This window comes from Eriocheir sinensis, chromosome 30 (assembly GCF_024679095.1).
Source record: "Eriocheir sinensis breed Jianghai 21 chromosome 30, ASM2467909v1, whole genome shotgun sequence".
NCBI classification, from domain to species: Eukaryota; Metazoa; Arthropoda; class Malacostraca; order Decapoda; family Varunidae; genus Eriocheir; species Eriocheir sinensis.
The window spans coordinates 687,248-713,136 of NC_066538.1; the positions used below are offsets into that span (position 1 = coordinate 687,248).

Here is a 25,889-nt window from a genome sequence, read left to right on the forward strand (position 1 = left end):
GGTTTCAAAAGTAGTTTCATCAAATAGAACAAAAGGAGACAAATAATATAATAAATTTTCCTATATATAAAAAAAAAATGGTTGGTAGATATTCAATGTGGCTCCATAAATCCAGTTCCCCAAAGTTTATTGAATAGAAAGTTTACTGCAAAGAAGAAACTTAAGAAATATCATGTGAAGCTGATGAACTTAAGTGATGTAAAAATAATTACATAACCTACTGATGCATAGCATTCAGTCAGGTAGATATGGTTCCTTTAATCCAAATTAATAAAGTTTGCTGAATAGAAAGTTTACTGAACAGGAGAGACTTAACCCAGTAGCTGTGGTGATCAGGTTTCTTAAAGGCCCCTCTAAGCAAGAAAAATGAGAAAAAATCATCACTTATGCAAACCATTTCATCATATATATCAATGCATATGTGATCAGTTTATGCATTATCTATTTTTGGGGTTTATATCATGGCAAAAATTTGGCACGTCGCTGGTACACAGTAAAGCCACAAATTTGGCCCATCGCTGCTACCGGGTTAATCCAAGTTCCTAAAATTTGCTGAATAGAAAGTTTACTGAACAGAAGAAACCTAAGAGAAATCATACTGAAACTGAACTAGTGATAAAAAAATAACCTACTGATACATAACATTCAGACAGGGTAGATATGGTTCCATTAATCCAAGCACCCAAAGTTATTATAGAGAAAGTTTACTGCAGAGATGAAACTAAAGAAAAATCATAATGTGAACCTGATGAACTAAAATGATGAAAAAATAGTTACAAAACCTACTGATAAATAAGAGTTCAAACAAGGCAAGCTTAAGTCGTATAACACAAAATACAGGAGAAAAATTCATATCAAGAAAATGAAAAAGTTAACCCCTCACAAGCCATGTCAGCTGTTTCTGTTGTTGATTCGTGTTATTTCACTTTTTCTCTCTCTTTCATACCACCAGCACCATTACCTACACAACCTTACTCATGCCTGCCACACACCATACACCACACACCTCCCTTCTTACTACAGCGCAGCCATCACCGTCACCTACACACACCATAACAGGCTACACCACACAGGACTCATAAAAACATCCTTTCCTTCCTTCTATGGCACCATACACCACAGGGTCTCGTAACTCCTACCTTCTTTTCTTTCCCTCTTCATCTGCTGCGTTAATGAGAACCGTACATCTGATTGCATGCTTTTCTGGCTATGGGTAAAAAAGTATGAGTATTCTAACTTAGCCTGAAGATCTGAAGTGGAGTTAGTAGCATTGGATCCTATGTGAGACAACCTGAATGTATACTTAATCCTCCAATGCCATAAATGCCTCTAAAATTACATTAAGAAGGAGATCCATAACTATGATTCACCAAGGGGCAAAATTAAAGCAACAATTTGATATAGTTTTTAATTTATAAAATATTTGTAAGTCAAACCTTGAATAAGCTGACTGATCCGGGTGGGGTGTGTGGGGCCACCGCACAAAGCTGCCGGGACAGCTCTGGGGCGGGGCCGGGCAGCGCTAAGGCCGGGGCCAGACTGCTGCTGCGGCCCCTCGGGTAAACAACAGCAAGTGGCAACAGTCAAGGTCAGGACATGAAAAATAAAGCTTTAGTAGAGAACATATTTTTTTTGCTTTTTGATTCCAGAGTCCAGGTTTGTTTTCTTCCAGTGGTGTTAATGATGTCAACTATACTCCTAGTGCTCCTAAATTACCAAACAACATACAAAATGACCCTTTTTTCCTCACAAAACTTGATAGTCAATAACTTAAAAGCAATCCACATCTCCACTTGAACCGTGCGACAAAGAATAAAGGGCAGAACGGACGCACCTCACCGATGCCAGACAACACGTCACCCTCACCACACCGTATATGCAGTAGTCTTTATGTACACGGAGGCCGGGCTGGGCCGGGACAGGGCCGCCAGACCCTCACTCCACACTCGCAACTCTCCTCAAAAAAATAAAGAAAATCTACCATCACGAGGGAGGTCTGGGCCCCACGGACGCCTCGCCCCAACGCAGCCCAGGCCGAGCGTCACAAGTGTGCGTGCTATTCGGGCCGAGCCTTACGTCAGCTTCTTGGCCTTCTGGTAGAGGACATCCACTACCTTCTCCATGGCCTTGATGGTGTCCAGGGCATACTCGTAGGTCTTGTCCTTGGTCACGGGGTCCCACACGATGAGCACCCCGGCACCTTGGTCCAGGATGCCCGTCAGCTTGGAGTCCAGGATCATCTGCGACAGCTTGCGCTCCACCGTGTCCTGCGGCAGCCCGATGGTCTGGCTGACGTAGGCCACCTGCACGCGGCTGTAGGGCTCGATGATGCGGCACAGGTTCTGCTCCAGCATGCTGTCATAGAGGGTTTTAAGGTGGGCCTTCACGATCATGTCTCCTTCCAGCTCCTCCTTGTACTTGCCCAGCGTGGTCTTGAAGTCCGCCAAGGAGCGCTTGCTGCTGGCGGCCGCGATGCCCTTCATGGCGTCCACGTGGGAGCCACCGTGCCGCAGCGCCAGCTTCCCGCTCACGATGCTGTGCACGTCCTCGGGGCACTGCAGCATGATCTTGGAAAGCAGCATGTACTTCAGCGCCGTGAGGGCCTTGGGACTGCTGATGCTGTCGTAACCCTCGAAGGCCTCATAGAAGTAAGAGAAGGCAGTCTTGAAATCCTTCTCCTCTGCGGCGTGCAGAATGCCAGACTGTAGATCTAGGGTGGCCTGCAGCTTGGGGGGGCAGTAGATGCCGTTGGCGGTGGTGCGGGCGGAGGTGAGGGCGGCCCGTGCCTTGGGAAGGTTCCCAAGAGCGTGGTAGGTCTTGCTCTCCCACAGCTGCACCTCCACCAGCAGGTTCTTGTCATCCAGCTTCTTCAGCTCCTTCAGCAGCTGTGAGCCCAGCGCCAGCGCCTCCGTGTACTGTGCTGTGTCGTAGAAGAGTGCCACCAGCCGCGCCTCCAGAGATTGGCGGAGGAAGGTGCGGCGTTCCAGCTTAGACCACTCGATGTTGTCGCGGCAGACCTCCACCTCCAGCCCCGTGGTGGCCTCCAGGTCCAGGAACATGTCCACCATGGTGCGCACCAGCTTGGCTGCCTTGGCCTTGGAGATCTGCGAGAGGAAGGGCCGCGTGTCCTTGATGAGCTGGGCCAGCTGGTGTGCCTGGCCAGCTTTCTTGTACTGGTCCGCCAGCGCCAGGATGCCGGCCTCACGCTTGACCACATCGTCGTCGTCAGACTCTGCAAGACAGGAACAAACAATATATGGAAATAAGTATTTAAGAAGCCAGCGGCAGAATGCTCAGTGAGCGGGCGTGGTAATCCCATGGACCTTGGTCCACACTAAGATGCTGAGAATTTTCCATCATTACTGAGTGGCAGAAGCTTACCCACATGTTGTCCAGAACTTCAATTAACACAAACCTCAATGACTTTGGTCAAGAGGAGCATCAGGGGACAGCATGACACAAGTAGTCATTATCATGGTAGCCAATTAAAATGAAATATGACCAAGCCACTAACAGGCAGGGTGTGTTTGGTCTTGCACAGATGCTCTCTGAATTTAAATGATGAAAAACACCTAAAGAGCAAATTACAATGAATACAAACCCCTTCAATAACAGAAGCATTCCAGAAAATTCAACACAATAAATCTCAAACCCCATAACCATGATAAAAAAAAAAAAAAAAAAAAAAAAAAATCAGCGTGGTGGAAGAGCCTGTCAGTCAACCTCCAGTAAGTCACCAATGTTTTGAAAACCTTCAGCTTGGCAGCTCACTTCATGCTATGCCTCAGCTCCCCCCCTGACCCCCCACACAGCCGGCAGACTAAACACTCCACACAACACCCAGCACACAGGGACTTGCAACTAACCAAGCTAAATCTAATCCAGCCTCTGACTCCCAAAGCTGCCAATATGCGATGTGCCAGATTGCGCTCAAACTTTATAGAGCATTATTTTGAAAATTCTATAGTTTTCTGGGAGCTGTTAGTTACTGCACTGCTTTCAGATATAAAATGCAACACCTATATAATGCAAGTATTAATCTTGAACAATATGGCTACCACAACAGCAATACTGGCCCCAAATCTAACCACTGCACCCCAGGCCGCAGTCACTGCCCTGACTGTCTCCTCCATATCGGCAACACTGGCAAGGATGTGTTGAATGAGATTCAAACCATGTGCACCTTCATACTGTGGTTGAAGGGCAGGTATTTAGGCACGCTAACCATAACATAAAGGTGTAACTGATGCTGAGGTGATGGAGCTGAACTACATGCTTTCCCACTTTTGCTGCAGCATGAAAATAGCACAGCAGCCTCGGCTACAACAAAAAACTCCTGCAGCAGGGCCCTGGGACTGGGAGTGCCACTGCCCCACAGTAAAGACACCTTGGACTGGTGGTCTCCTGTTAATCTGCAGCAGGCTACAGCAGACCATGGTGATAAAATGCTGTGTGGACCTGTGTTCGCTGTGGCAGGGATTATGGCGGAAAGGATGAGCTACTAATTTTGAGACAATGACTTTACTTCTGGGCAAAATATGATGCTTTTTAATATGGAGTTATGTTTTCCAGAAACCATTAAATGACTGACTTTTACAATACCTGAGGTGCACCCGCCCCACCCCCGCTCCCATCCATTACACCCGGCCAGATTAGTGAACCCACCCCCACCACCGACCTGTCCTGCGCTGTGTATTTCCCCTGGCCCACAAGCCATGCAGAATAAATTTAAACTAATCTAACATAACCTATCTAACACAGGGGGGGGACTTCTAGTATTTTCCATAAGCCATTTAGGAACCAAAGAAGAACCCATATATTTTCCATAAGCCATTTAGGAACCAAAGAAGAACCCATAATCTAAGTATTAACTTCACAAAAGGTGGCTGCCCCCTCTTCAACACTAGCTGCTGTGACTCTGAAGACTTGCACATAAACTTCTGAGGGTTTGTAGGACTCTCGGGTGCTGTGTGTGTTTGTGTGCCAGATACTGTCTGATGTGGTGCTTTGAGGCTAATGAGACAAATATCAGTGGCCTTGTGACTGCTTCTGATAATGCTGGGACTGTGGGACTCCCAGGCAGCTGCTGTGTGCTCTATGTGCCCCCCAAGGTCTGCTGTACTTCCTGACTTGACAATTGGCCTTTAGAAAATGAGCACACAACTGGCAACACCTAACCCCCACAGAAGCACACCCTGGGGCTAGAACACCTAAGGCTACATGAATTTACATCACCCAGGGTAAAAAAAGCACCCGGGGGATGTTAGTGGCTAAGCTTAGGTGAAAATATGACCGAAGTGTTGAGTGGTAACCAGGAAATGAGAACACAACTGCTAACACCTAACCCCCATAGAATAACACCCTGGGTCCAGAACACCTGTGGCTACCTGTATGTAAGTCCCCCAGGGTAAAAAGACACCCGGGGGAGGTTAGGAAAACTACTAAGAAAAATATGATCAAGGTCTTGGGTGGTAAATTACAAATACTCAGCCTAACACCTAAGCCCCACGGAAGCACACCCTGGGGTCGGAACACCTGTGGCTACCTATATTTGAGTCCTCCTGGGTAAAAAAAAAAAATCACGCGGGGGAGGTTAGGGACAAATTAAAAAGAAAAAACGAGAACAACTGCCAGCACCTAAACCCCGAAGAAGCACACCCTGGGGCCATAACACCTGTGGCTACCTGTATATATGTTCCCCAGGGTAAAAAAAACGCCCTGGGGGAATTAAGAACACAAATAAAAAGAAAAACGACAAAAACGAGAACACCCAACTGACAGCACCTAACCCCCATGGAAGCACACCCTGGGGCCGGAACACCTGTGGCTACCTGCATATAAGTCCCCCGGGGTAAAAACATCGCCCTGGGGGAATTAAGAACACAAATAAGAATACATATATAACCAATGTGTGAGGGCATGAATCAGCAAAGTGGCGGCTGTGACAATAACAAGTGAATATCTCCTTTATCTCAGCCCCCAGTGACGCCATTTATATATTTTAATCTTCCTCATGTTATTAACTGCCGCCATGCTTACCTAGTTGGCTGAGAAGATTCGCGTCCACCTCCATTTTAGAGAGAGGGAGTGAGGGAGCTCTCTCGACGAGGGTTGCCGCGGCCATTGCTTTCGAGGGACTGACAGACGCGCAGAGGGAAGCGTCCGTGGCAGGTCACCATGGCTATTTATAAAGACATGATGCTAGCTTTTCCTTGGTGTCTTTGTCTATAATATCTCTTTAATGTAGTTCTTTCACCTTCACCTTGACCTATTTCATTAGTTATCTTCATCTGTGTTTTTCCATTACTCATCATTTTACCATCCTACTTCCTCACCTTCATATATATACTCCTTTTTTGCATTGTTCATTTTTATCCACACTTTTATTTTCATTACTTCCCTTATTCCTTTCCTCCTGTTTCCTTGTAACTTAAATTTCTTCTCTTCCTTCCTCTAGCTATGCATGGTGATTGGTACGTGATGCTGTACCTTTGGCGTAGTACGTTAATTCCTCTACCTATTCTTTGGTCTTTGTCTCTTACTGTTTCATTCGTCAACTTTATATATATGCTTACTCATTGCTGGTTTACTCTTATTACTATTCATCTTTCTTTCTCATCTATATATTCCTCCTTTCACATAACGCAATCATATTCATATATAGCCTATACCTACGGTACGTAGGCTTACGTACTCCTTTCTCTTCACTCATATATTCTCCTCTTAAATAATTACTATAGCTATCTATATATATACTCATTACTCATCTATTTTCCTCTTCTCTTGACTCATCATCTATATTTATCTACTTATTTCTCATTTTCATCGATTTCCTTCTAATAGTAGCCTATCTAGTCTATCTAGCTTAGTATATATATATATATATAGATATATATATATATATATTTTTATATATATATATATATATATATATATATATTTATTTATTTATCTTCTCGCATCATCCTTCATCTGTAGGTTACTCTTTTATATAAACTTCTCTCTTCTTTCCTTGAACCTATCTCCCTTTCTCCTGTAACCTCCTTCCCTCTTTCTCACAACTCATCTTCCTTTATATACTCCTTTCTTCTGTGTCTTTGTAAGCGTTCCCTCTACTTATGCTACTTAATGACTTGTCTTTCTCAAACACTGTCCCACTATCTGATCCTTGGTCTTTCGTTCCTTCCATACTACTCATCTTCCCCTATAGTCCTTCCTTCTGTGTTTTTGTCATTACTTCCTTTATATTCTGTTACTTATAATATATATACTTACACGTCTTTCTCTAACACGATCTTTCCATTATTTCCTTGATCTTTTCTCTTTCTTTCACCCTAGCGTCCATATTCTTATAACTACTCATCATCCAAGCTATATACTCCTTCCTTCTGTGTTTTTGTCATTATTTCCTCTTCATTCTACTGCTTATGATATGGTGGCACGTCTCTCTCTAACACGATCCCTCAACCCTCCTAATCTTAACACTGGGCTAAGCTAAGAATTATTACTGACTCTCTTATTTCGCGCTTTCGTATTCATTGTACAGAGAAATTTGACATCATAAGAGGAGGAGGAGAAGGAGTTAACACAACCGTAGGCTACCCATTCCATAATATAAGCCTATACAGTCACACCGAGTACCCATTCTTTAATATAATCATAGGCCTACCCATTCCATAATATAACCGTAATACCCATTCCATAACACAAACGTACCCATTCAATAATATTACAATTGGGTGTTAGGGAGCTGGAAGGGGGTTAACGTTATATGTGGTTGTGGAGGGCTATGAGGGGTTTGGGAAGGGTTAAATGTGTTTGAGGTGAATTGGGAGGGGTTATGTGGGGTGTCAGGAAACTGGAAAGGGGTTATGTGTGGTTGTATGGGGTTATGAGGGGTTTGGGAAGGGTTATATGGTTGAGGTGGGTTGGAAGGAGTTATACATGGTGTTAGGGGACTGGAAAGGGATTATGAGGTGGGTTGGAAGGAGTTATATATGGTGATAGGGGACTGGAAAGGGGTTATGTGTGGTTGTAGGTTGTGATGAGGGGATTGGGAAGGGTTATATGTGGTTGAGGTGGGTTGGGAGGGGTTACGTGGAGTGTTAGGGAACTGGAAAGGGGTTATGTGTGGGTGTAGGTTGTGATGAGGGGTTTGGGAAGGGTTATACCTATGTGGTTGCAATGAGGTGGGTTAGAGAGGGGTTACGTGGGGTGTTAGGGGACTGGAAAGGGGTTATGCATGGTTGTGAAGGGTTATGAGGGGTTTAATATAACTATATCTATTCCATAATATAACCGTAGTACCCATTCCATTATATAATAAGTATTTTTACAGTAAGATCTGCTGCTGGATTTTGATTTTTCGCTAGCTTATTTTAATTTCCCGTTAGTATATTGCAATTTCTCGTTAGTATATTGCAATTTTTCGTTAGTATCTTGCAATATTTCGTTAGTATATTGCAATTTCTCGTTAGTGTTCTCCATTACACGACCCTGACAAACACGTGGGCCCGAGATTATATCCAGGTTGTCTTACCGCCTAGGAGGGTGCAAGGGACCACTACATTATTTAGACTCAATTTCTTTTTTATCCCGGTGAGTTCCTGCTTCTGTATACACCCTAGAGTTACCATTAAGGCTCTGCTACTGTCTGCTAGGTCAAGTGAGGTTATTTTAGGAGTATGAGGCTTGGCATGACATGGGTTTAGTGGTGACCATCGTAATGAAACGGGTGTTATTCTGGAAATTGTACCGTACTTCTAAGCCTGAGGGGAGGAGGCCAAGGGGACGCCCACGTAACTCATGACTGGGGCAAGAGCAGCTGCGTGGGAGCTTGCGTGGGAATACCGTCGGTAGTGAAGGCGGCGAGTGAGTGAAGCAACGCGCCCCCAGGCATATGCACCCCATTAGTTAGTTATAAGCCTCCATTTCTGATCCATATAATTCTTGACAACATTGGATCATATTATAAGATATTTTGCCGCCCATGAACACATATTTGAGAAGGCTTTTGTAGGAGTTGTGGGCATTTCCAATAGTAGTTTTATGATCCCGGTGGTAGTTTGACCCTTCTTCTGTACCTTGAACCTGAAGAAACGCTCATTAGAATCCGACTGACCCCATCTTTGACCTTTAGAAATAGCTGATGTCAGAAGCGAAAGTCTTTAATACCGACTGTATAATTTGAGAAGGCTTTTGTAGGAGTTGTGGGCATTTCCAGGTCTAGTTTTATGACCCTGGTGGTAGTTTGATGCTTCTTCTGTACCTTGAACCTGAAGAAACACTCATTAGAATCCAACTGACCCCATCATTGACATTTAGAAATAGCTGATGTGAAAAGCTACAGTGTCTTATAATATCGACCATTGTCTGACCCCACAGGCACCATTCTCCTCACGGCAACGCGCAGAATGAAGCTCATCACCCACAACATGCTGACCAGTAAGGTGCTCAAGAACGTGAAGGAGGGCTACCCACTCAAGATACAGGTGAGCCGCTCAAGGTGTCCACTAATTTCAATAGGGAATATACACTAACAACCTAAAATAAATGTCATCTGGTCCACAGGTACTACTACTTTTCATACTACCACCACTACTGCTACTACTACTACTACTTTTTTTTTTGCAGTAGAGGAAACAGTTCAAGGGAAAAAAAAAGGAAACAATAATGAAAAAAAAGCCCGCTACTCACTGCTCCTACAAAAGAGTCAAGAAGAGTGGCCGAAAGATAGGTCAATTTCGGGAGGAGAGATGCCCTGATACCCTTCTCTTAATAATGCTAATAATAAAATGATAATGATAACCTTGCATTCTCACCACCTTACAGGCCGAGGAAATGAGGACGGTGGACATTGACTACGACCGCGAGTTTATCACAAGGATGATGCCCAAGCTGGACTGGAAGGCGCTGGTGTTTGCGGCGCAGTGTGTGAGTAGAGCAGAGATACTTGGGTAGTCTCCTTTAACCCCTGTTCCCCCAGCAGTAGTGAGTGGGTAATGGTTGTCAGGCAGGGGTCATTTCCTGCCTCCCGGGGTCATGGTCTGGAGCCTGTGATGCTGTGACTCAGGGATGCAAACCAAGGCCCCCAAACCCTGCTTCGCCCAACAACCAGTAATGCAAACAAAGTGACGAAGGACCTAAAGCTACATTGGAGTGGGTCATATAGTGTGACGCTCAATACAATAGCACAGGACTCAGGTTGTCAGGTATAATATTAATCTGTTTACATGATTTCTCCTTTATCATAATAAGGAAAAACAGACTCACAGATACAGTCGTCCCCTTTAGTAAGGTTTAATTAATAGGGTTTAATTAGTAGGGTTCAAATAGCAGGAATATGTTCATTGTAGCTATCTATATGTTGTCCATTTATATTCTGTCTGTCTCTATCTTTCTCTATCAACCTATCTATGTATATCCATCTGTGTATCTCTATCGCTCCCTCTGAACCCGTCATCCCCCGGCAGGTTGGCCACAAAGAGGACCTTCCAGACACTCTCCCGGATGGCTATGACAATGACAATGACCTGCTGAAGCGTCTCCACCACGTGCTGCTAGAGGTGAGTGGTGGTGGTGGTGGTGGTGGTGGTGGTGGAGGAGGAGGAGGAGGAGGAGGGGTAACTACTAAGACATAATATTTTCTTTCATTAGTTTATCAGCTTAGAAAATATATAAAAAACTATATCATATTTACTATATTAAGTATATTACTATACTAAATAACTAACTGATTTTACTAACTACTTTACTATAACTATACTGTCTCTAAAACTATGCTATATGTACCAAACTAACTACTAACTATACTAACTGTACTATATGGAAATCTGAATGAAAACTATATGTCATTCAATATGGTAATGCTTTCATATCTTATTAAATACGATAGCATCTTTGACACTAAAAAAACAGCACTGGAGCTTTTTAAAGGGTTACATATTTCTTTCAACACTCAGGTCCCTATTCTCAAACATTTCAAGGCTCACACACCCACATTTGGTAAGGCTTTCGCAGAGGGTGTGTTAGTATTTCCATTTTTAGTTTTATGAGCCTAGTGATAGTTGGACAAGTTATATGTACCATGAATGTGAAAAACACTCAGGAGAACTCGACCATCTCCTTTATGACCCCTGGAAATATTGTTGTGGGAGCTGGAAGCATCTAAGAATACAAGCTTGAGTCTACTAACATGGCTGTTGTCCTCTTTTTCATCACATTGTCCTTTGAGTCTCTAGTTGGTGTCTGACGATCTTTTCCCCACTTACCAGCACATAATATTTTCTGTCATTAGTTTCTCAGCATTGAAAACAAGATGTACTAGGCCTATATGCAGGCCTTAAACCTCATCAATGGTAATGGTAACAATAAAACTGTACAATGCTTTCCTTATCCTTCCCCTCAGGTTGAGGTTGTCAGTGGGTGCCTGGAATGCCCAGAGACGCAGCGGAAGTTCCCCATCACGAACGGCATACCCAACATGCTGCTAAATGAGGACGAGGTGTAGCCAGACCTTCTCAGCCCCTTCCCTGGGCACTACTAATGGGGTTTAATTCTGTATATCTTAGTTCTAGGGATTCTAAATGTTCTCCTCTTCCTTCCCTGGACACTCAACCCCCCTGAGAGCCTACTAATGGGGCTTAATTCTGTATATCTTAGTTCTAGGGATTCTAAATGTTCTCCTCTTGCCTCCCTGGACACCTGATACCTCTGAGACCCTCCTAATGGGGCTTAATTCTGTATATCTTAGTTCTTGTAATTCCAAATGTTCTCCTCTTCCCTCCCTGGACACCTGATACCCCTGAGACCCTCCTAATGGGGCTTAATTCTGTATATCTTAGTTCTTGTAATTCCAAATGTTCTCCTCTTCCCTCCCTGGACACCTGATACCCCCGAGACCCTCCTAATAAATGTTTTCCTCTTCCCTCCCTGGACACCTGATACCCCCGAGACCCTCCTAATGGGGCTTCATTCTTTATATCTTAGTTCTAGGGATTCTAAATATCTTCCTCTTCCCTCTCTGGACATCTGAAACCCCTGAGAGCCTCCCTACTAATGGGGCTTAATTCTGTATATCTTAGTTCTAGGGATTCTAAATATCTTCCTCTTTTCAGAAACTCTCAATTAAACCTCCAACTAAGGGTTCTATAGGAGTGGTTAGTGGGCCTTAATTTTTTAGTCTATTCTTTTTAATTTCCATCTAGTCTATTCCATTCTATTCTCTATTCTTATATTTTATTCCTCCTGTCAGCGTTTTTTATTTTTCATAGCTGTGTCTACTCATTGAGGGACTCTGTTTGGGTATAAATAATTTTCTATATTTTCTCTATGTCCTTTTGTGGATCTCAATAACAAATAAAAAATCTCCTTACACGTGTATGTTCTCTTTGGCAGTGTTTATTATCATTCCTGTCATTATTATTGCATGGAGGATCATGTCTTGGTACACCTGCAGGTTTTACTGTCGTGTGGTGGGTAGGTTGTAGCTATTAGTGTATTAGCGTTTGTGAGATGAATTCATTTTCTTCTTTATCAACACTCTACCATTGTAATGTTTTAGAGGAATAAATGAGTAAGAATAAAAGGAAATAATTGAATGAAGTGTATTGAACCCTATTTTAAAAGTAAGTGTGTCATCTAGTAAGTAAAAAAATGGAATGTGCTGTTTTCTTGTAGGTTGTGAAAAAGGCTCCAGGACTCATATTCTCAAACATATCGGTGCCACTGTATGCCTGTTTGAAAAGCCTCTCAGTGAAGTTGTTGGGATTACCGTGGACTTGTTTTGTGATGGTAGTGATAGTTTTACATGGCCCCTGCATCTTTGTACAAAAAACAACACCTATACAAACCTGGTTAATCTTCTGAAGTTGTTGAGATTACCATGGACCTGTTTTGTGATGCTGGTGATAGTTTTACATGGCCCCTGCATCTTTGTACAAAAAACAACACCTATACAAACCTGGTTACTCTTCTTTGTGGTTTTGGGAAATTGTTATAATAGGTACCTGAGATGTTTCAGAATATGGACCTAGGGCAGCTCTAGATAATTCATAAACTACCTAACAAATGAATGTACAAACTCATTAGATATTATGAAATTAACTAACTAAAGTTATAACAGTAGTAATAGCAGCAGCACCACCAATTATCTTCCAAATGTTTGTAAATAGTAACAAAACAACATCACAGTTTAACACACAAAGTTTCCAATGGCTTACTTGAACCTGAACCACAAATTCTGGCTTATATAGAAAATGTCAACATCAATTCCACAGCATCAACAGTCTTTGGAAATCTCCTGCCAACATTCAGCACCAAAAGACAGGTCATCAAAGAATTTTCAGCAAGATATCCACCAGACTGCCACCAACACTTAGACGCCTACAAGATAGTGTTTAAGACAGGGCGTGGCGTGTGGCGGATGACGCGGATAACTCTACGGACTGAGCCAGCCACGTTTACATTGCTCCACGATTTCTAAGATTTCGGTAGACGCTTCTGCCTCTCACATCAACTATTTTCAAAGGCCAAAAAGGAGATCAATCGGGTTCTCATGAGTTTTTCTTTAGGTTCATGTTACAGAAAAAGGGTCACACTACCACCAGAGTCATTGAACTAGCCCTGGAAATGCTCAAAACGCCTATGAAAGCCTTGTCAAATGTGTGTGTGCTTGAGCGACGAAATGTTTAAAAATACGACACTTACAACTATACAGAACAGATTTTTTAGACATTAATATATTAATCAATTGTTAACAAGGAAAATAACGACCACACTAATTACTACTACTACTACTACTACTACTACTACTACTACTACTACTACTATTACTACTATCAAAATAAAAATAATAATAACAACAATAATAACAATAACAACATCTACAACCTAATACTACAAGACCGTAAGAAGAAGAAGAAGAAGAAGAAGAAGAAGAAGAATACTCAACTAACCTCGATCATCACTCAAACTCATAATCACCCACATAGTCAATAGCACGGATGGCATAGGCGTGAGGGTTAGGGGCGTGGGCGTGGGCGTTCCGTGGGCGTGGTGGTGGTGGGTGGGTAAGGGCGATGCGGGTGTTGATCCAAAGCTGCTCGGCTAATATAGAGAACGTGACACCCTGGACAGTAGTGAAGGTCGGACTTATGTAATTGGGTTCATGATGGGCAAGTTGAAAACCGCGAGATCTGAGTCCCTTGAAGAAGCTGTATGGGCGAAGAAAAGACAGTAGTAGTAGTAGTAGTAGTAGTAGTAGTAGTAGTAGTAGTAGTAGTAGTAGTAGTAGATGTTGTTGTTGTTGCTGTTGTAGTAGTAGTAGGAAAAAAGAACGAAAATATATAACTTCAGATAAGACATGCATATAACATTCTGTACTGCCTGGGGGTTGGGATGGCATGTTCCTCCCTTCTCCTTAGTTGTTTACTTGCAACAATAAACTATCAATCAATCGATCACTATAGATAAGAAGGCAAATAACTATTATCGTATCTTAATCATTATCATATCACACAACTTAAAAATATACACAAAAAATAATAACAATAACATGAGATAAGCAACAACAGCAACTGGAAACTATAGATGAAAAAAAAAAACATATAAACGAAAAAGAGAAATATGTGTTTAGATGAAAAAGATATACATAGATGACAAAACAAATACACCATAGCACGAAATAAAGATGAAAAAATATATATAGATGAAATAAATAAATATATATGGACGAAAAAATATAGAGGAGTTAAAAAAATGAATATATGTGGACGAAATAAAATAGATAAATGAAAAAAAAAATAATATGAATAAAAAATGTCGGTATATGTAGGCTATAGATGAAAAAAAATATAGGCCTACTTAAACGAAAAAATAATATATAGAGAGAGAAATTAAAGGAACATATCTATACCCTATAAACAAAACATACATACGTACCACGCCTGAAAAACATTAATAAATAAACTCTATATCAAAATAACACTTACGATATATATTTATGGAGTGCTGTCTCTGTTTCCTCGAGGGTGATGTTCGGTTTGAGGAAGTCGATCATGTGGATCTCAATGGCCAGCTGTTTTGTGCGTTCCAGGATGTTGGTCTAAGGGAGAGAATGTTTAATAGTAGTAGTAGTAGTAGTAGTAGTAGTAGTAGTAGTAGTAGTAGATGAAAGAGAAAGAAGTAGGAATTAAGAGGTATGTGATATATGAATAGAAAGGAGGAAGGAAGGAAGGAAGGAAGGAAATAAATAAATAAATAAATAAATAAATAAAGAAAGAAAGAAAGAAAGAAAGAAAGAAAGAAAGAAAGAAAGAAAGAAAGAAGGAAGGAAGGAAGGAAGGAAATAAATAAATAAATAAAGAAAGAAAGAAAGAAAAAAAGAAAGAAAGAATGAATGAATGAATGAATGAAATAGATAAATAAATAAATAAATAAAGAGAGAAAGAAAGAAAGAAAGAAAGAAAGAATGAATGAATGAATGAAGGAAGGAAGGGATCGGAATTATGATAAGAAATGCTAAAAAGAAATGAACAAAAGAAGGAAGGAAGAAAAATAACTGATGGAAGAGAGAAAAATAGAAATAGGATGATAATATGAAAGAAGGAATTAAGAAAGGAAGGAAAGACTAAAGGAAAGAAGGAAGGAAGAAAGAAATTAGAAAGAAAAAGTGCAAGGAAGGGAGGAAGGAAATTATACAACTAAAGAAGGGAATAAGAGACGAAAGGAATAAAGCGGGGGAAGGAAATAAAGAAAAAAAGAAAACAAACAAACAAAACATTCCTATACGAGAGAGAGAGAGAGAGAGAGAGAGAGAGAGAGAGAGAGAGAGATACCATAATCATTTCCTGCAAGAATCTCCTAAACCAACATGGTGCAACAGCTCTTAGCAAGAAAAAAATAAGAAAACGTATCTGTATCTGTGACTCATATCCTAACCCAGACCCTCTCAGCTGGCAACACTGCAGGACAGGTAAGATTACACCACGTGAACCCACATAATTTCATTCATTGCTACACTGCTTCGTTTTTATCATTCCTTTTCTCCATCATTCTCCTTTGTTGTTTACTTGCAACAATTTACTATCAATCAATCAATCAAATTGAAACCATTCCTCTGTCATTCTTCCTTAATTCCTCCCTCCCATTACTTCTTCCTAACATTAATTCTCATTCTTTCTTCCTAACTCTATTTATTCTAATTCTTTCTTCCTTTCCTTATCCTTATCCTCCTTGTCATACCCATATCTTTTTCCCCTTCACATCAATGTACTAACACAATTCACTATTATACCAATATTATGCTCATGATTATACCAAATGAAAAGCTAGGATATAGTGATTTAAACAGCGTCAAGGTTTTAACAGCATTATAACAGATGTTGGTTATATGCAATGAATAGCGATAGAAAGTGAAGGTATTTTGGGTCCCATACACTTGATCTCTATAGCAGAAGAGATAAGGTAATATTGTAAACTATGTCAACTATATCTATATCTATCTATCTATCTATCTATGTATCTATCTATCTATTTAAAATTAAAAGAGGTAGCCTACGTAGAAGATAAAGGTTAGGTCCCATATATATTACACTCTATAGCAGAAGATATATGATAACCTAGTATATGTCACTATGAATATCCATCTATATATATCTATCGATCTCTATCTATGTATGTAATTATCTGCAATGAATAGCAATAGACTAAAGAATTTAATATCACAAAGGTGCATGGTTCTTGGTGGGCACTAAATCTATACCAGGTGGAAATACCTCACACATACTGAATTAGCAAAGATGATGAAACATTGCGGCAAGGTGGTGATATATATATGGGACAATTTAAAGGTTCTGACATTACGTAGGAGTTTGTTAAAGAATAATATGGGAACAACAGGCTATCTCTCATATTACATCGTAGGAGCTTGCAATATTAGTCTCAGGATAACTATAAACGGAGGAAAATGATATAGTAATTTAGACAGTGTGTATATATGAAAATGTGGAAGGTTTCAAGGTTTTAATATTACGTAGGAGTTTGTTAAGGAAGTAATATAAAAGCAAAAGGCTATATATCTTATCTTACAACATAGGAGCTTGCAATAATAGTCTAAGGATAACTATAAACGGCGGGAAATGTTAGTAATTAAGTTAGTGGAAGTTTTCAAGGTTTTAATATTACGTAGGAGTTTGTTAAGGAAATAATATAAAAGCAAAAGGCTATATATCTTATCTTACAACGTACATAAGAGCTTACAATAATAGTCTCAGGATAACTATAAACGGCGGGAAATGTTAGTAATTAAATTAGTGGAAGTTTTCAAGGATTTAATATTACGTAGAAGTTTGTTAAGGAAGTAATATGAAAGCAAAAGGCTATATATCTTATCTTACAACATAGGAGCTTGCAATATTTGTCTCAGGATAACTATAAACGGCGGGAAATGTTAGTAATTAAATTAGCTATATATCTTATCTTACAACATAGGAGCTTGCAATATTTGTCTCAGGATAACTATAAACGGCGGGAAATGTTAGTAAGTTAGTATGTAGTTATGTATCAGGATGTAGAGGTGTGTGGCAACTCGTGGTCTGATAAGCCAGTGTTGGGAATAAAAGGTGAGTCAGAGTGAGTGAGCACGTATACGCAGGAAGGTGAGTTAAGAGGTTGTGTGCGTGTGCTTGCTCTCTCTCTCTCTCTCTCTCTCTCTCTCTCTCTCTCTCTCTCTCTCTCATTTATCTCTTCTTTCTCTTTTTTGCCTTTCCTTCATTACTCTTTCCCTTCCAGTTGTATCTTTTTCTTTGTTTATTCAGTTATTCTCTCGCTTTCTTTTTTTCTTTCTCTTTCTCTCACTATCTATCAATCTATCTATCTGTGTCTATGTATCTTTACCTTTGTATTTCTACCTAATCGTTGTTTTCTGTCACTAATCTATATATACTTCATCATCGATCATTCTCATCACTATAATTTCATCATCTTCATCAACACAGGTAAAAGTAATAACAAGAACCAAGCTACGTGACCTTATTGTAAAGAAGAACAACCACAAAAGGTACTACTATACTCACCACCACCACTACTACTACTACCACAACCACCACCATCACCACCACAACCACCACCGCTAACACAACTACTGGTACAAAACCGAAGGAGAAACGACCGCCCATTCAAGGTAATAATACTAAGTTAAGTTGTAGAGGGTGACATATGAACATTGTGACGCCTAGCTGACATATCTATACGTGAAATGCTTGATGTGAGATTGTATACCAAGTGTTTTGAATTGTATTGAATTGAGTTTGTATTTTCTATGGTTATTGTATCGTAATCACTATATTTCTTATACTACTACTACTACTACTACTACTACTACTACTACTACTACTACTACTACTGCTACTTGTTTTTCCTTTCTTCTTTTTCTTTTTTTCTTCCGCTACTACTACTACTACTACTACTACTACTACTACTACTACTACTACTACTACTACTACTACTACTACTACTACTATTACCACTCCTCCTCCTCCTCCTCCTCCTCCTCCTCCTCCTCCTACTACTACTACTACTACTACTACTACTTCTAATCCTCAGAAACCCTAGTTACGGACGACTGGGTACTTGTCGACCTCAAAGAAGATGGCGCGATCGAGTACGACCCTCTCAAGGACGACCCCCGGGAGGAGTACCCCTCCAAGGACGACCCCCTCAAGGCTGAACCCCTCGAGGACGGATTGGTGTTTCTGGAGAGCCACTTTAAGAGCCATGACCTGAGACTCGAGGATTTAGTCTTGGAGGATGACCCTGACCTCGCCATCCACCCCCCTGATGAAGCCCAAAAGGAGGTCGAGGAGGAGGAGGAGGAGGAGGTAGAGGAGGAGGAAGAGGATGAAGAGGATACACACTTCTTTCCGGATTACTCAATTGGGGTGAGTAAAAATCGGTGATATAGTAGTGGTAGTCGTAGTAGTAGTAGTAGTAGTAGTAGTAGAAGCCCAGAAGCATAGATTTCTTTTTACTATATTTTCCTTCCTTCCTCCCTTTTTCTCCTTCTTCGTCTTCCTCCTACTCCTATGACTTCTTAATACCCAATTTCTTCTCGTTCTACACTTCTTTCTTCTTCTTCTTCTCTTCCTTTTCCTTCCCTCTCCTCCTCCCTTCAATCGCAGTAGCTACTCCTTATCATTTTTATCATCCTCTTTTTCCTTTCTCACATCCTTCTCTTATCTCTCCTCCTCTCTCAATACTCCATTACTTTCCTACCGCACTTACTCTCCTGAGAATATAAGAAATTATATACAAAACTTGCAGCCTACATCCCGCACTAAACCACGTAGCCTATTCTCTACCACGAAGTACTTACTCTAAATCACTTCCTCAGAACTATAACACAGAAACACTAACATAATCTTCCCCTACCTCAGAGCTAACACAAAACTAACACTGAACCACTAACATATAACACTTCTCCCTAACCCATTCCCTTCCCTCACACACAGAGAGGCCACCGCAAGAAAGGGAACGCACTGGAGGAAGGGAAACGCCATCACACCAACCCAAAGGAGACCAAGAAGAAAAAGCAGACAGCAACTATTATACGTGAGATGACAGTGACTTCAAACTTCAACCCTCGCCTCCTCAAAAAACATCCCATATCACAGTTGCCAGATAGCCTCACCCACCACCCCTTCTGCCGCCGTCCCCGCAGCGCCACCCCGCCAGACAGGCATCGTAGGAGGAGGAAAAGGAAGGAAAGGAGCGAAGATAAGCCGGAGAACTGTCCCTACTGCCGCCATATGAGGGATAGGGTCAGCGTGTCCAAGAATAACGGTCGGTTTGTCTATCATTTGCCCTCCGTGAAAGATGCGAGGCTTGCGTGACGGTAAGTAATAATATGTGATGGAAGATTTACATAGATTTACATAGATAAGGAATGATAAAGGAAGAGTAAGCGGATATGTATTGTAAGGAGAGGAAATAAACATGTACTGATTATGATAACATGTTATTTTTCATATTCATAAGAGGAAGTGCTTATTGGAGTTGTATGTATGTGTACGTGTATACGTATGTATGTATGTATGTATGATGGATGAGAGAAAAATGAGAGGAAAACGGAAGGAAAAAAGGTTGTATATGTATGTATGTATATATATGTATGTTCTTACTACTACTACTACTACTACTACTACTATTACTACTACTACTACTACTACTACTACTACTACTACTACTATCTCTCTCTCTCTCTCTCTCTCTCTCTCTCTCTCTCTCTCTCTCTCTCTCTCTCTCTCTCTCCCTTAACCCCCCACATACCTTAAATATGGATTCCTGGAACACCTCCCATTCCGCTCCCTCGATGTCCACCTTCAGGAGATCGATGGTGGCGGCGGCGTGGCCCAAGACGTACATCAGGTTATCCAAGGGGCGGTAGAGGTAGGCGTAAGTGCTGTTTTTCACCTTGTCCTCAACCACCTGGTACAACACCCGTGAACCCAGGCGGACGTGGCCGAAGTGGATTCTGTGAGGTGTTGGAGGTGGTGGTGGTGATGGTTATGGTGGTGGTGGTAGTGGTGGGGTAGTATTGGTGGAAGTAGTAGTGGTGGTAGTAGTTGCAGTAGTAGTAATAATAGCAGTGGTAGTATTAGTATTGGTATTAGTGGTAGTAGTAGTAGTAGTAGTTGTTGTAGTTTTGTAGTAGTGTTAAAAATAGTAGTAGCAGTAGTAGTAGTAGTAGTAGTAGTAGTAGGTGAAAGAGAAGCAGGAAGAAGATAAGCACAGTGAAGATAACAAACACTGATCATAAATATATAAAAAAGTCATCACAGATATTAAACAACATTGAACCAGTCCTCGGTCACCTGGGGAAGGGGTGGCTGGGGTACATATCGTGCAGGTCGTCGTCATCGAACACGAACACCTCGCAACCCATCAGGGCCATGGCCGCGTCGAAGCTGAAGTCGTGGCCGAGGCCGAATGAGTACACCAGACACGATGACCAGGTCGGGGCCACGGCGGGGTCCGAACATACTTTCCTAATGATGATGTTGAAGTTGATGATGGTGATGTGAAAGAAGAACAAGAAAGAAAAGAAAAAGATGATAACAATGATAATAATAAAAATAATAACAATAATAATAATAATAATAATAATAATAATAATAATAATAATAATAATAATAATAATAATAATAATAATAATAATGTTACACCTATTGTTTTTCTCTTAGTCCTCCCCCTCCTCCTCCTCCTACTACTACTACTACTATTACTATTACTATTACTATTATTACTATTTCTATTACTACTACTACTACTACTACTACTACTACTACTACTACTACTACTACTACTAGTCCTGCTACTACTACTACTACTACTACTACTTCTCCCCTCCTCCTCCTCCTCCTCCTTCTCTTCCTCCTCTTCCTCTGTCTCTACCTACTACTACTACTACTACTACCACTACCACTGCCACACTCACTTGTCTCCGTCAGGTAGTCTCTGACAGGTGCGGCCGCCTTGCATTAGTAACTTGGCGCAGGGCAATTCCACCTCTTCTACCAGGCCCACCAACGCCTCCACCAGCGCCCGAGTGGAGGAGGAGAAGGGAGAAGAAGGAGGAGAAGGAGGAGGAGGAGGAGGAGGAGAACCAGAAACAGACAGCGAAGAAGGAAAAGGAGGAGCAGGAGGAGGATAGCGAACGGAAGAACCCCCAACAGAAGAAGAAGAAGAAGATGATGATGGAGAAGAGAGGCCAGAAATAGACGAAGATGGGAACGACGAAGAAGAAGAAGGAGGAGAAAGAGAAGGATAGCGAACAGCAGAACCCTCACTAGAAGAAGAAAAAGAAGAGGAAGAATCAGAAGAAGCAGAAACACCACCAGCAGAAGTGTCAGTCCCAGCCTCACTCTCCCGCCCCTTCCCTAACCTCCCCTCCCCTTGCTCCTGAAGATGGGCGGACAGGATCGAGGAGTACTTCTGAAGGGGCCGAGTAAGGGGCGGGAGAAGACGCCTGTACTCCCACGGCCCCATGAAGTAAGTCAGTAAGGGCAGGATTCCCAGGAACCATGATGACGTGACTTCCTGGGCGCTGACGTCTTCTGAAACTGATTGAGAAAGCCCACCGTTCGAGATGTAAAATAGAAATAAATAAGTAAAATAAATAAAGAAAATAAAACTTGCCTATCAGGGTTGAGCGTACAGAAAGACAGCGTGCAATTATTACTATTATTATTATTATTATTATTATTATTATTATTATTATTATTATTATTATTATTATTATTATTATTATTATTATTATTATTATTATTATTATTATTATTATTACTACTAAGGTCTGAATACGAGAGACATTTCATAGTATAGATAGAAAACTGTGAATAATAATAATAATAATAATAATAATAATAATAATAATAATAATAATAATAATAATAATAATAATAATAATAATAACAACAACAATAACAATAAAGATAATGATGATAATAATAATAATAATAATAATAATAATAATAATAATAATAATAATAATAATAATAATAATAATAATAATAACAACCAACCCAATAGCGATAACACACACACACGGACCTTGCACCATATATTCCTCCTCTTCTAACGCGGGTGGAGAGATGGAAATGGGCGTGGAGCGTGTGGGTGTATGGGTGACCGGGTGACTATGGGTGATGGTGGTGATGCTGGTGGTGGTGACAAGATGATGTAAAGCGCCCAGACTCACCACCATCACCAACACACACACCACCATCCTTATTTTCACCCGCCGAATCACTAGCATTGTCAGAGGATATACGCGCTGTGACGGAGATGAGCACCGAGGCCATGCACATGCTGATTTGTTTAAGAGTACGGGCTTTTATACCGTTCTTCTTCGCTTTCCAGGCACACTCAACGCAAGCAGGCAGAGAAAATACGTCGAAATGTGACCTTCAATATATTGTAATCGTTTAGCCGGGTTTTCATGGGTGACATTTCCCGTTCATGGTGCAGAAATCGGGCTTAAACTATCACTGGGGTCACAAAACAGTCCATGAACATCGGTGCCGATACGTTTAGAAATATATTATCCATGCATGCATGTGTGTGTGTGCGTTTGTGCCATCCCCGCAGGTACAGACACGTACACACATGCAATATTCGTGCACTTTTTCCTCTCGCCGCACTGACAGCATCACCATTCCCCTACCACACTTCTACCACATCCAGCCTGTACGTCTTCCGCATGACAGCCTCTTCTAAACGAGGCTAAAGTATGCTTGTCAGAGACACACTACCAGTCCTCGTCCACAGAGCGTCTCTATCGGCTCGGCTGACGCCGCCGAGTCCGTCTGTCGGCATTCATCTCCTTTTCCTGCCGTCACCCAACAAGGGTTCGTCATGGTCCCTCCGCGGAGGGATAACTCTGCTTGACCCTGACGGGCTATATAAAGCCCGGGTCTCCACCCTTGAGGTGGCGACAAATAAAAAAAAAAAAAAAAAAGTAGATTTGCAGTCCTTTAAATCCGAGCCCTGCTGCTGGAAGAATGAATCAGATTTAAAGGGCCGGCGGCGTACAGCTTTGAAGTTGCCAATCCTTCGTGCCAGGCAGGGAAGGCGGTGCGAGGCGGGGCACGAGCAATACAAAGCTAACGTAATAACTTGTCTACGAACACTCCAGTGAGTCTGCTGCCGAATGAAAGTAGAAAAAATATGATCAAACTCACCAAGCAGCTGAGAAAACAGGAGGAACAGCAGCGGCGAGTGTTGGCACCTCAGGCCGTGTTGTTGTGTTGGTGCTGATGGTGACAATGATGCCTGGCACAGCTGATGCTGAGGGAGGCTGCATCTGCTGAGTCGCTCCTTCCCTCGTCAGCACACCACCACCACCACTGGCAGCCAGAGTACAGAGAGCACACGTGCAGGCAAGGGTAAAGGTGGGAACATGCGCGTGGCGGCGGTGTTCATCTCCGTTCCCTTCCTGAATCGTGACCCGACCCAGGGCCAGTGTGACATACGGGTCTGCACAGTTTGCCCTGCCCAGATGTCCATATATCGACCAGCCAGAAAGGAAGGATAAACAGCTGGGTGGACTGCACGCCACTGTCCAGGCCGGGATTCGAACCCAGGCTTGCAGATTCGTAGTCATGAACGCCACCCACTGACTGCCCCTTGTAGTTCATGGTCATATTTTGACTTCTTTTCTGTGTATTGTCAGGAATTAACTGCTTTTCCCTCTATGCTTTTTTCAGCAGGAATCGGCAGCAGTATGGGAGGACTGATGCCACTTGAGTAACAACAGTGAGCGAGATACCCTGAAGCTGTTGCAATGGGGAATGGCCAGCACAACTCAGCCATGGCAAGGACTTTATATACACTTTCGTGGAGTGTTAACAGATATAAGCTCAGTACATCTAACTTCTGAACTACATCTGTATTTTGGCCATAAAACTTCCTATTCACTGTCATGATGGAGCCCGTAAGGAAGTTCGAGTGTGAGAAATGTGGCCAGATCCTCACCAACTACAGCAGCTTCATTCAGCACTCACTATTGCACATCGGTGTGAGGGTGCTGGCCTGCTCGAAGTGTGGCCGACTCTTCACTAATGTTCTCGAGCAGAAGCGCCACGCCTCTGCCCACAGCAATGCCATAGAGAAGGCTGAGTGTGATGAGTGTGGCCGAGTACTAAGCAGGAAGCACCTCCTCAGACACAAACAGACACATAGGAACAGTGCCAGTACAGGGAAGTTTGTATGTGGTGAGTGTGGCAAAGTTTTCAGTAAGAGGAGATATCTCAACCGACACAAAGACACACACATCGACACCAGGAAATTTCAGTGCAACAAATGTGATAAGAAATTCACCATAAAGGCCTATCTCACAGAGCACTTGAAAACCCACACAGGGATTAAGAGCTTTCAGTGTGGCGTGTGCTTCAAGTATTTTACAACTAAGGGGAGTCTTACCATACACGCGAACATTCACACTGGGGTCAAGAACTTTAAGTGTGAGGAGTGCGGGAAGCTGTTCACCAGGAAGGGAGATCTCGCACAGCATTTCGTCATCCACACTAGCCTTAAGAAGTACAAGTGTGACGTGTGTAAGAAGGAATTTCTCAGGAAGGTTGAAATGACGCGACATATCAATATTCATACAGGCGTGAGGACCTACAAATGTCGTGAGTGTGGGAAAGCCTTCACAAATAAGAGTGGGCTGACCCGACATTCGCCTGTTCATTCCCGAGCGAAATATCTTCAGTGTAATGAGTGCTTGAAGGTATTTAAGCATAGGGGGAACCTCCTTAGACATATGAACACTCACAAAAGCTGATTATGAGTTCTTGTAAGGAAGTTTTGTGATTATAAGTGCTTAAATGAAAACAACAAAGAATAAAGAGTGGACTTAAGACATATTAACACTCTCAAAACCTGATTATGAGTTCTTGTTGGGAAGTTCTGTGATTATAGGTGCTTGATGTGAATACAATAAAGAATACAAAATGAACTTGAGCAGGTGGTATCATGCAGAGAACTGATAACAGACTGGCAACCAAAGTAACACTGGGCCAACAGACTGACACAACCAACAGCCAGTTATCTTGTATGGATATTTCTTGGTTGTTATGTTTTACCCATAATTAATGAGCTGAACATTTTATTCTTTTGTTAATGTATATAATATTTATTCACCCAGTTTGAATGCATGGATGTGTACAGCTCATGCCTGCATCCTCGGTCATCTGCCCAATAAACTGTATAAATATTGTTATTATTATTATTACCACCATCTTCACACATACATGAGCAGCGAGTAGCGGGCTTTCTTTTTTATTGTTGTTTACTTTTTTGTGCCCTTGAGCTGTCTCCTTTGTTGTAAA

At 41.8% G+C, this 25,889-nt stretch overlaps 3 protein-coding genes and 2 long non-coding RNA genes across 18 annotated transcripts; 3 read left to right on the plus strand and 2 right to left on the minus strand.

Moving 5' to 3' along the window:
• Positions 1–1,394: 1,394 nt before the first annotated feature.
• LOC127005364 (26S proteasome non-ATPase regulatory subunit 11-like) lies at positions 1,395–6,181 on the minus strand. Its single transcript, XM_050874163.1, has 2 exons — positions 6,040–6,181; positions 1,395–3,232 (listed from the first exon to the last, which is right to left on the minus strand). Exons 1-2 carry the CDS (start codon positions 6,122–6,124, stop codon positions 2,073–2,075), a joined length of 1,245 nt encoding a protein of 414 aa, XP_050730120.1. The 5' UTR covers positions 6,125–6,181; the 3' UTR covers positions 1,395–2,072.
• On the minus strand, positions 6,045–23,879 carry LOC127005363 (uncharacterized). 8 transcript variants are annotated; one of them, XM_050874156.1, is made up of 8 exons: positions 22,609–23,561; positions 21,494–22,118; positions 20,871–21,044; positions 20,326–20,530; positions 14,991–15,103; positions 12,952–14,213; positions 11,940–12,841; positions 11,840–11,885 (listed from the first exon to the last, which is right to left on the minus strand). In XM_050874156.1, the coding sequence occupies exons 1-6, from the start codon at positions 22,811–22,813 to the stop codon at positions 13,964–13,966; spliced, it is 1,572 nt and encodes a 523-aa protein (XP_050730113.1). In that variant the 5' UTR covers positions 22,814–23,561; the 3' UTR covers positions 11,840–11,885; positions 11,940–12,841; positions 12,952–13,963. The 8 variants fall into 8 exon arrangements, with proteins under 8 accessions (XP_050730117.1, XP_050730116.1, XP_050730114.1 ...); XM_050874160.1 differs by lacking the exons at positions 11,840–11,885; positions 11,940–12,841 and adding an exon at positions 6,045–6,181 and having other exon boundaries at positions 13,956–14,213; positions 22,609–23,562; XM_050874159.1 differs by lacking the exon at positions 11,840–11,885 and adding an exon at positions 11,582–11,703 and having other exon boundaries at positions 11,940–14,213.
• LOC127005365 (multifunctional methyltransferase subunit TRM112-like protein) lies at positions 8,491–11,861 on the plus strand. 3 transcript variants are annotated; one of them, XM_050874164.1, is made up of 5 exons: positions 8,491–8,598; positions 9,385–9,491; positions 9,832–9,933; positions 10,473–10,565; positions 11,408–11,861. In XM_050874164.1, the coding sequence occupies exons 2-5, from the start codon at positions 9,414–9,416 to the stop codon at positions 11,507–11,509; spliced, it is 375 nt and encodes a 124-aa protein (XP_050730121.1). In that variant the 5' UTR covers positions 8,491–8,598; positions 9,385–9,413; the 3' UTR covers positions 11,510–11,861. The 3 variants fall into 3 exon arrangements, with proteins under 3 accessions (XP_050730121.1, XP_050730123.1, XP_050730124.1); XM_050874166.1 differs by lacking the exon at positions 8,491–8,598 and adding an exon at positions 8,815–8,871; XM_050874167.1 differs by lacking the exons at positions 8,491–8,598; positions 11,408–11,861 and adding an exon at positions 10,986–11,324 and having other exon boundaries at positions 10,473–10,587.
• On the plus strand, positions 17,764–21,526 carry LOC127005367 (uncharacterized). Of its 3 annotated transcripts, none has more exons than XR_007758442.1 (4): positions 17,764–18,181; positions 18,604–18,938; positions 19,509–19,891; positions 21,511–21,526. It is a non-coding gene; the product is annotated as an uncharacterized LOC127005367 (long non-coding RNA). The 3 variants fall into 3 exon arrangements; XR_007758441.1 differs by lacking the exon at positions 21,511–21,526 and adding an exon at positions 20,383–21,106; XR_007758440.1 differs by lacking the exon at positions 21,511–21,526 and having other exon boundaries at positions 17,767–18,181; positions 19,509–20,004.
• Positions 23,818–25,776, plus strand: LOC127005368 (uncharacterized). 3 transcript variants are annotated; one of them, XR_007758443.1, is made up of 2 exons: positions 23,818–23,948; positions 24,264–25,776. It is a non-coding gene; the product is annotated as an uncharacterized LOC127005368 (long non-coding RNA). The 3 variants fall into 3 exon arrangements; XR_007758445.1 differs by having other exon boundaries at positions 23,823–23,948; positions 24,267–25,776; XR_007758444.1 differs by having other exon boundaries at positions 23,834–23,942.
• The last annotated feature ends 113 nt before the right edge of the window (positions 25,777–25,889 follow it).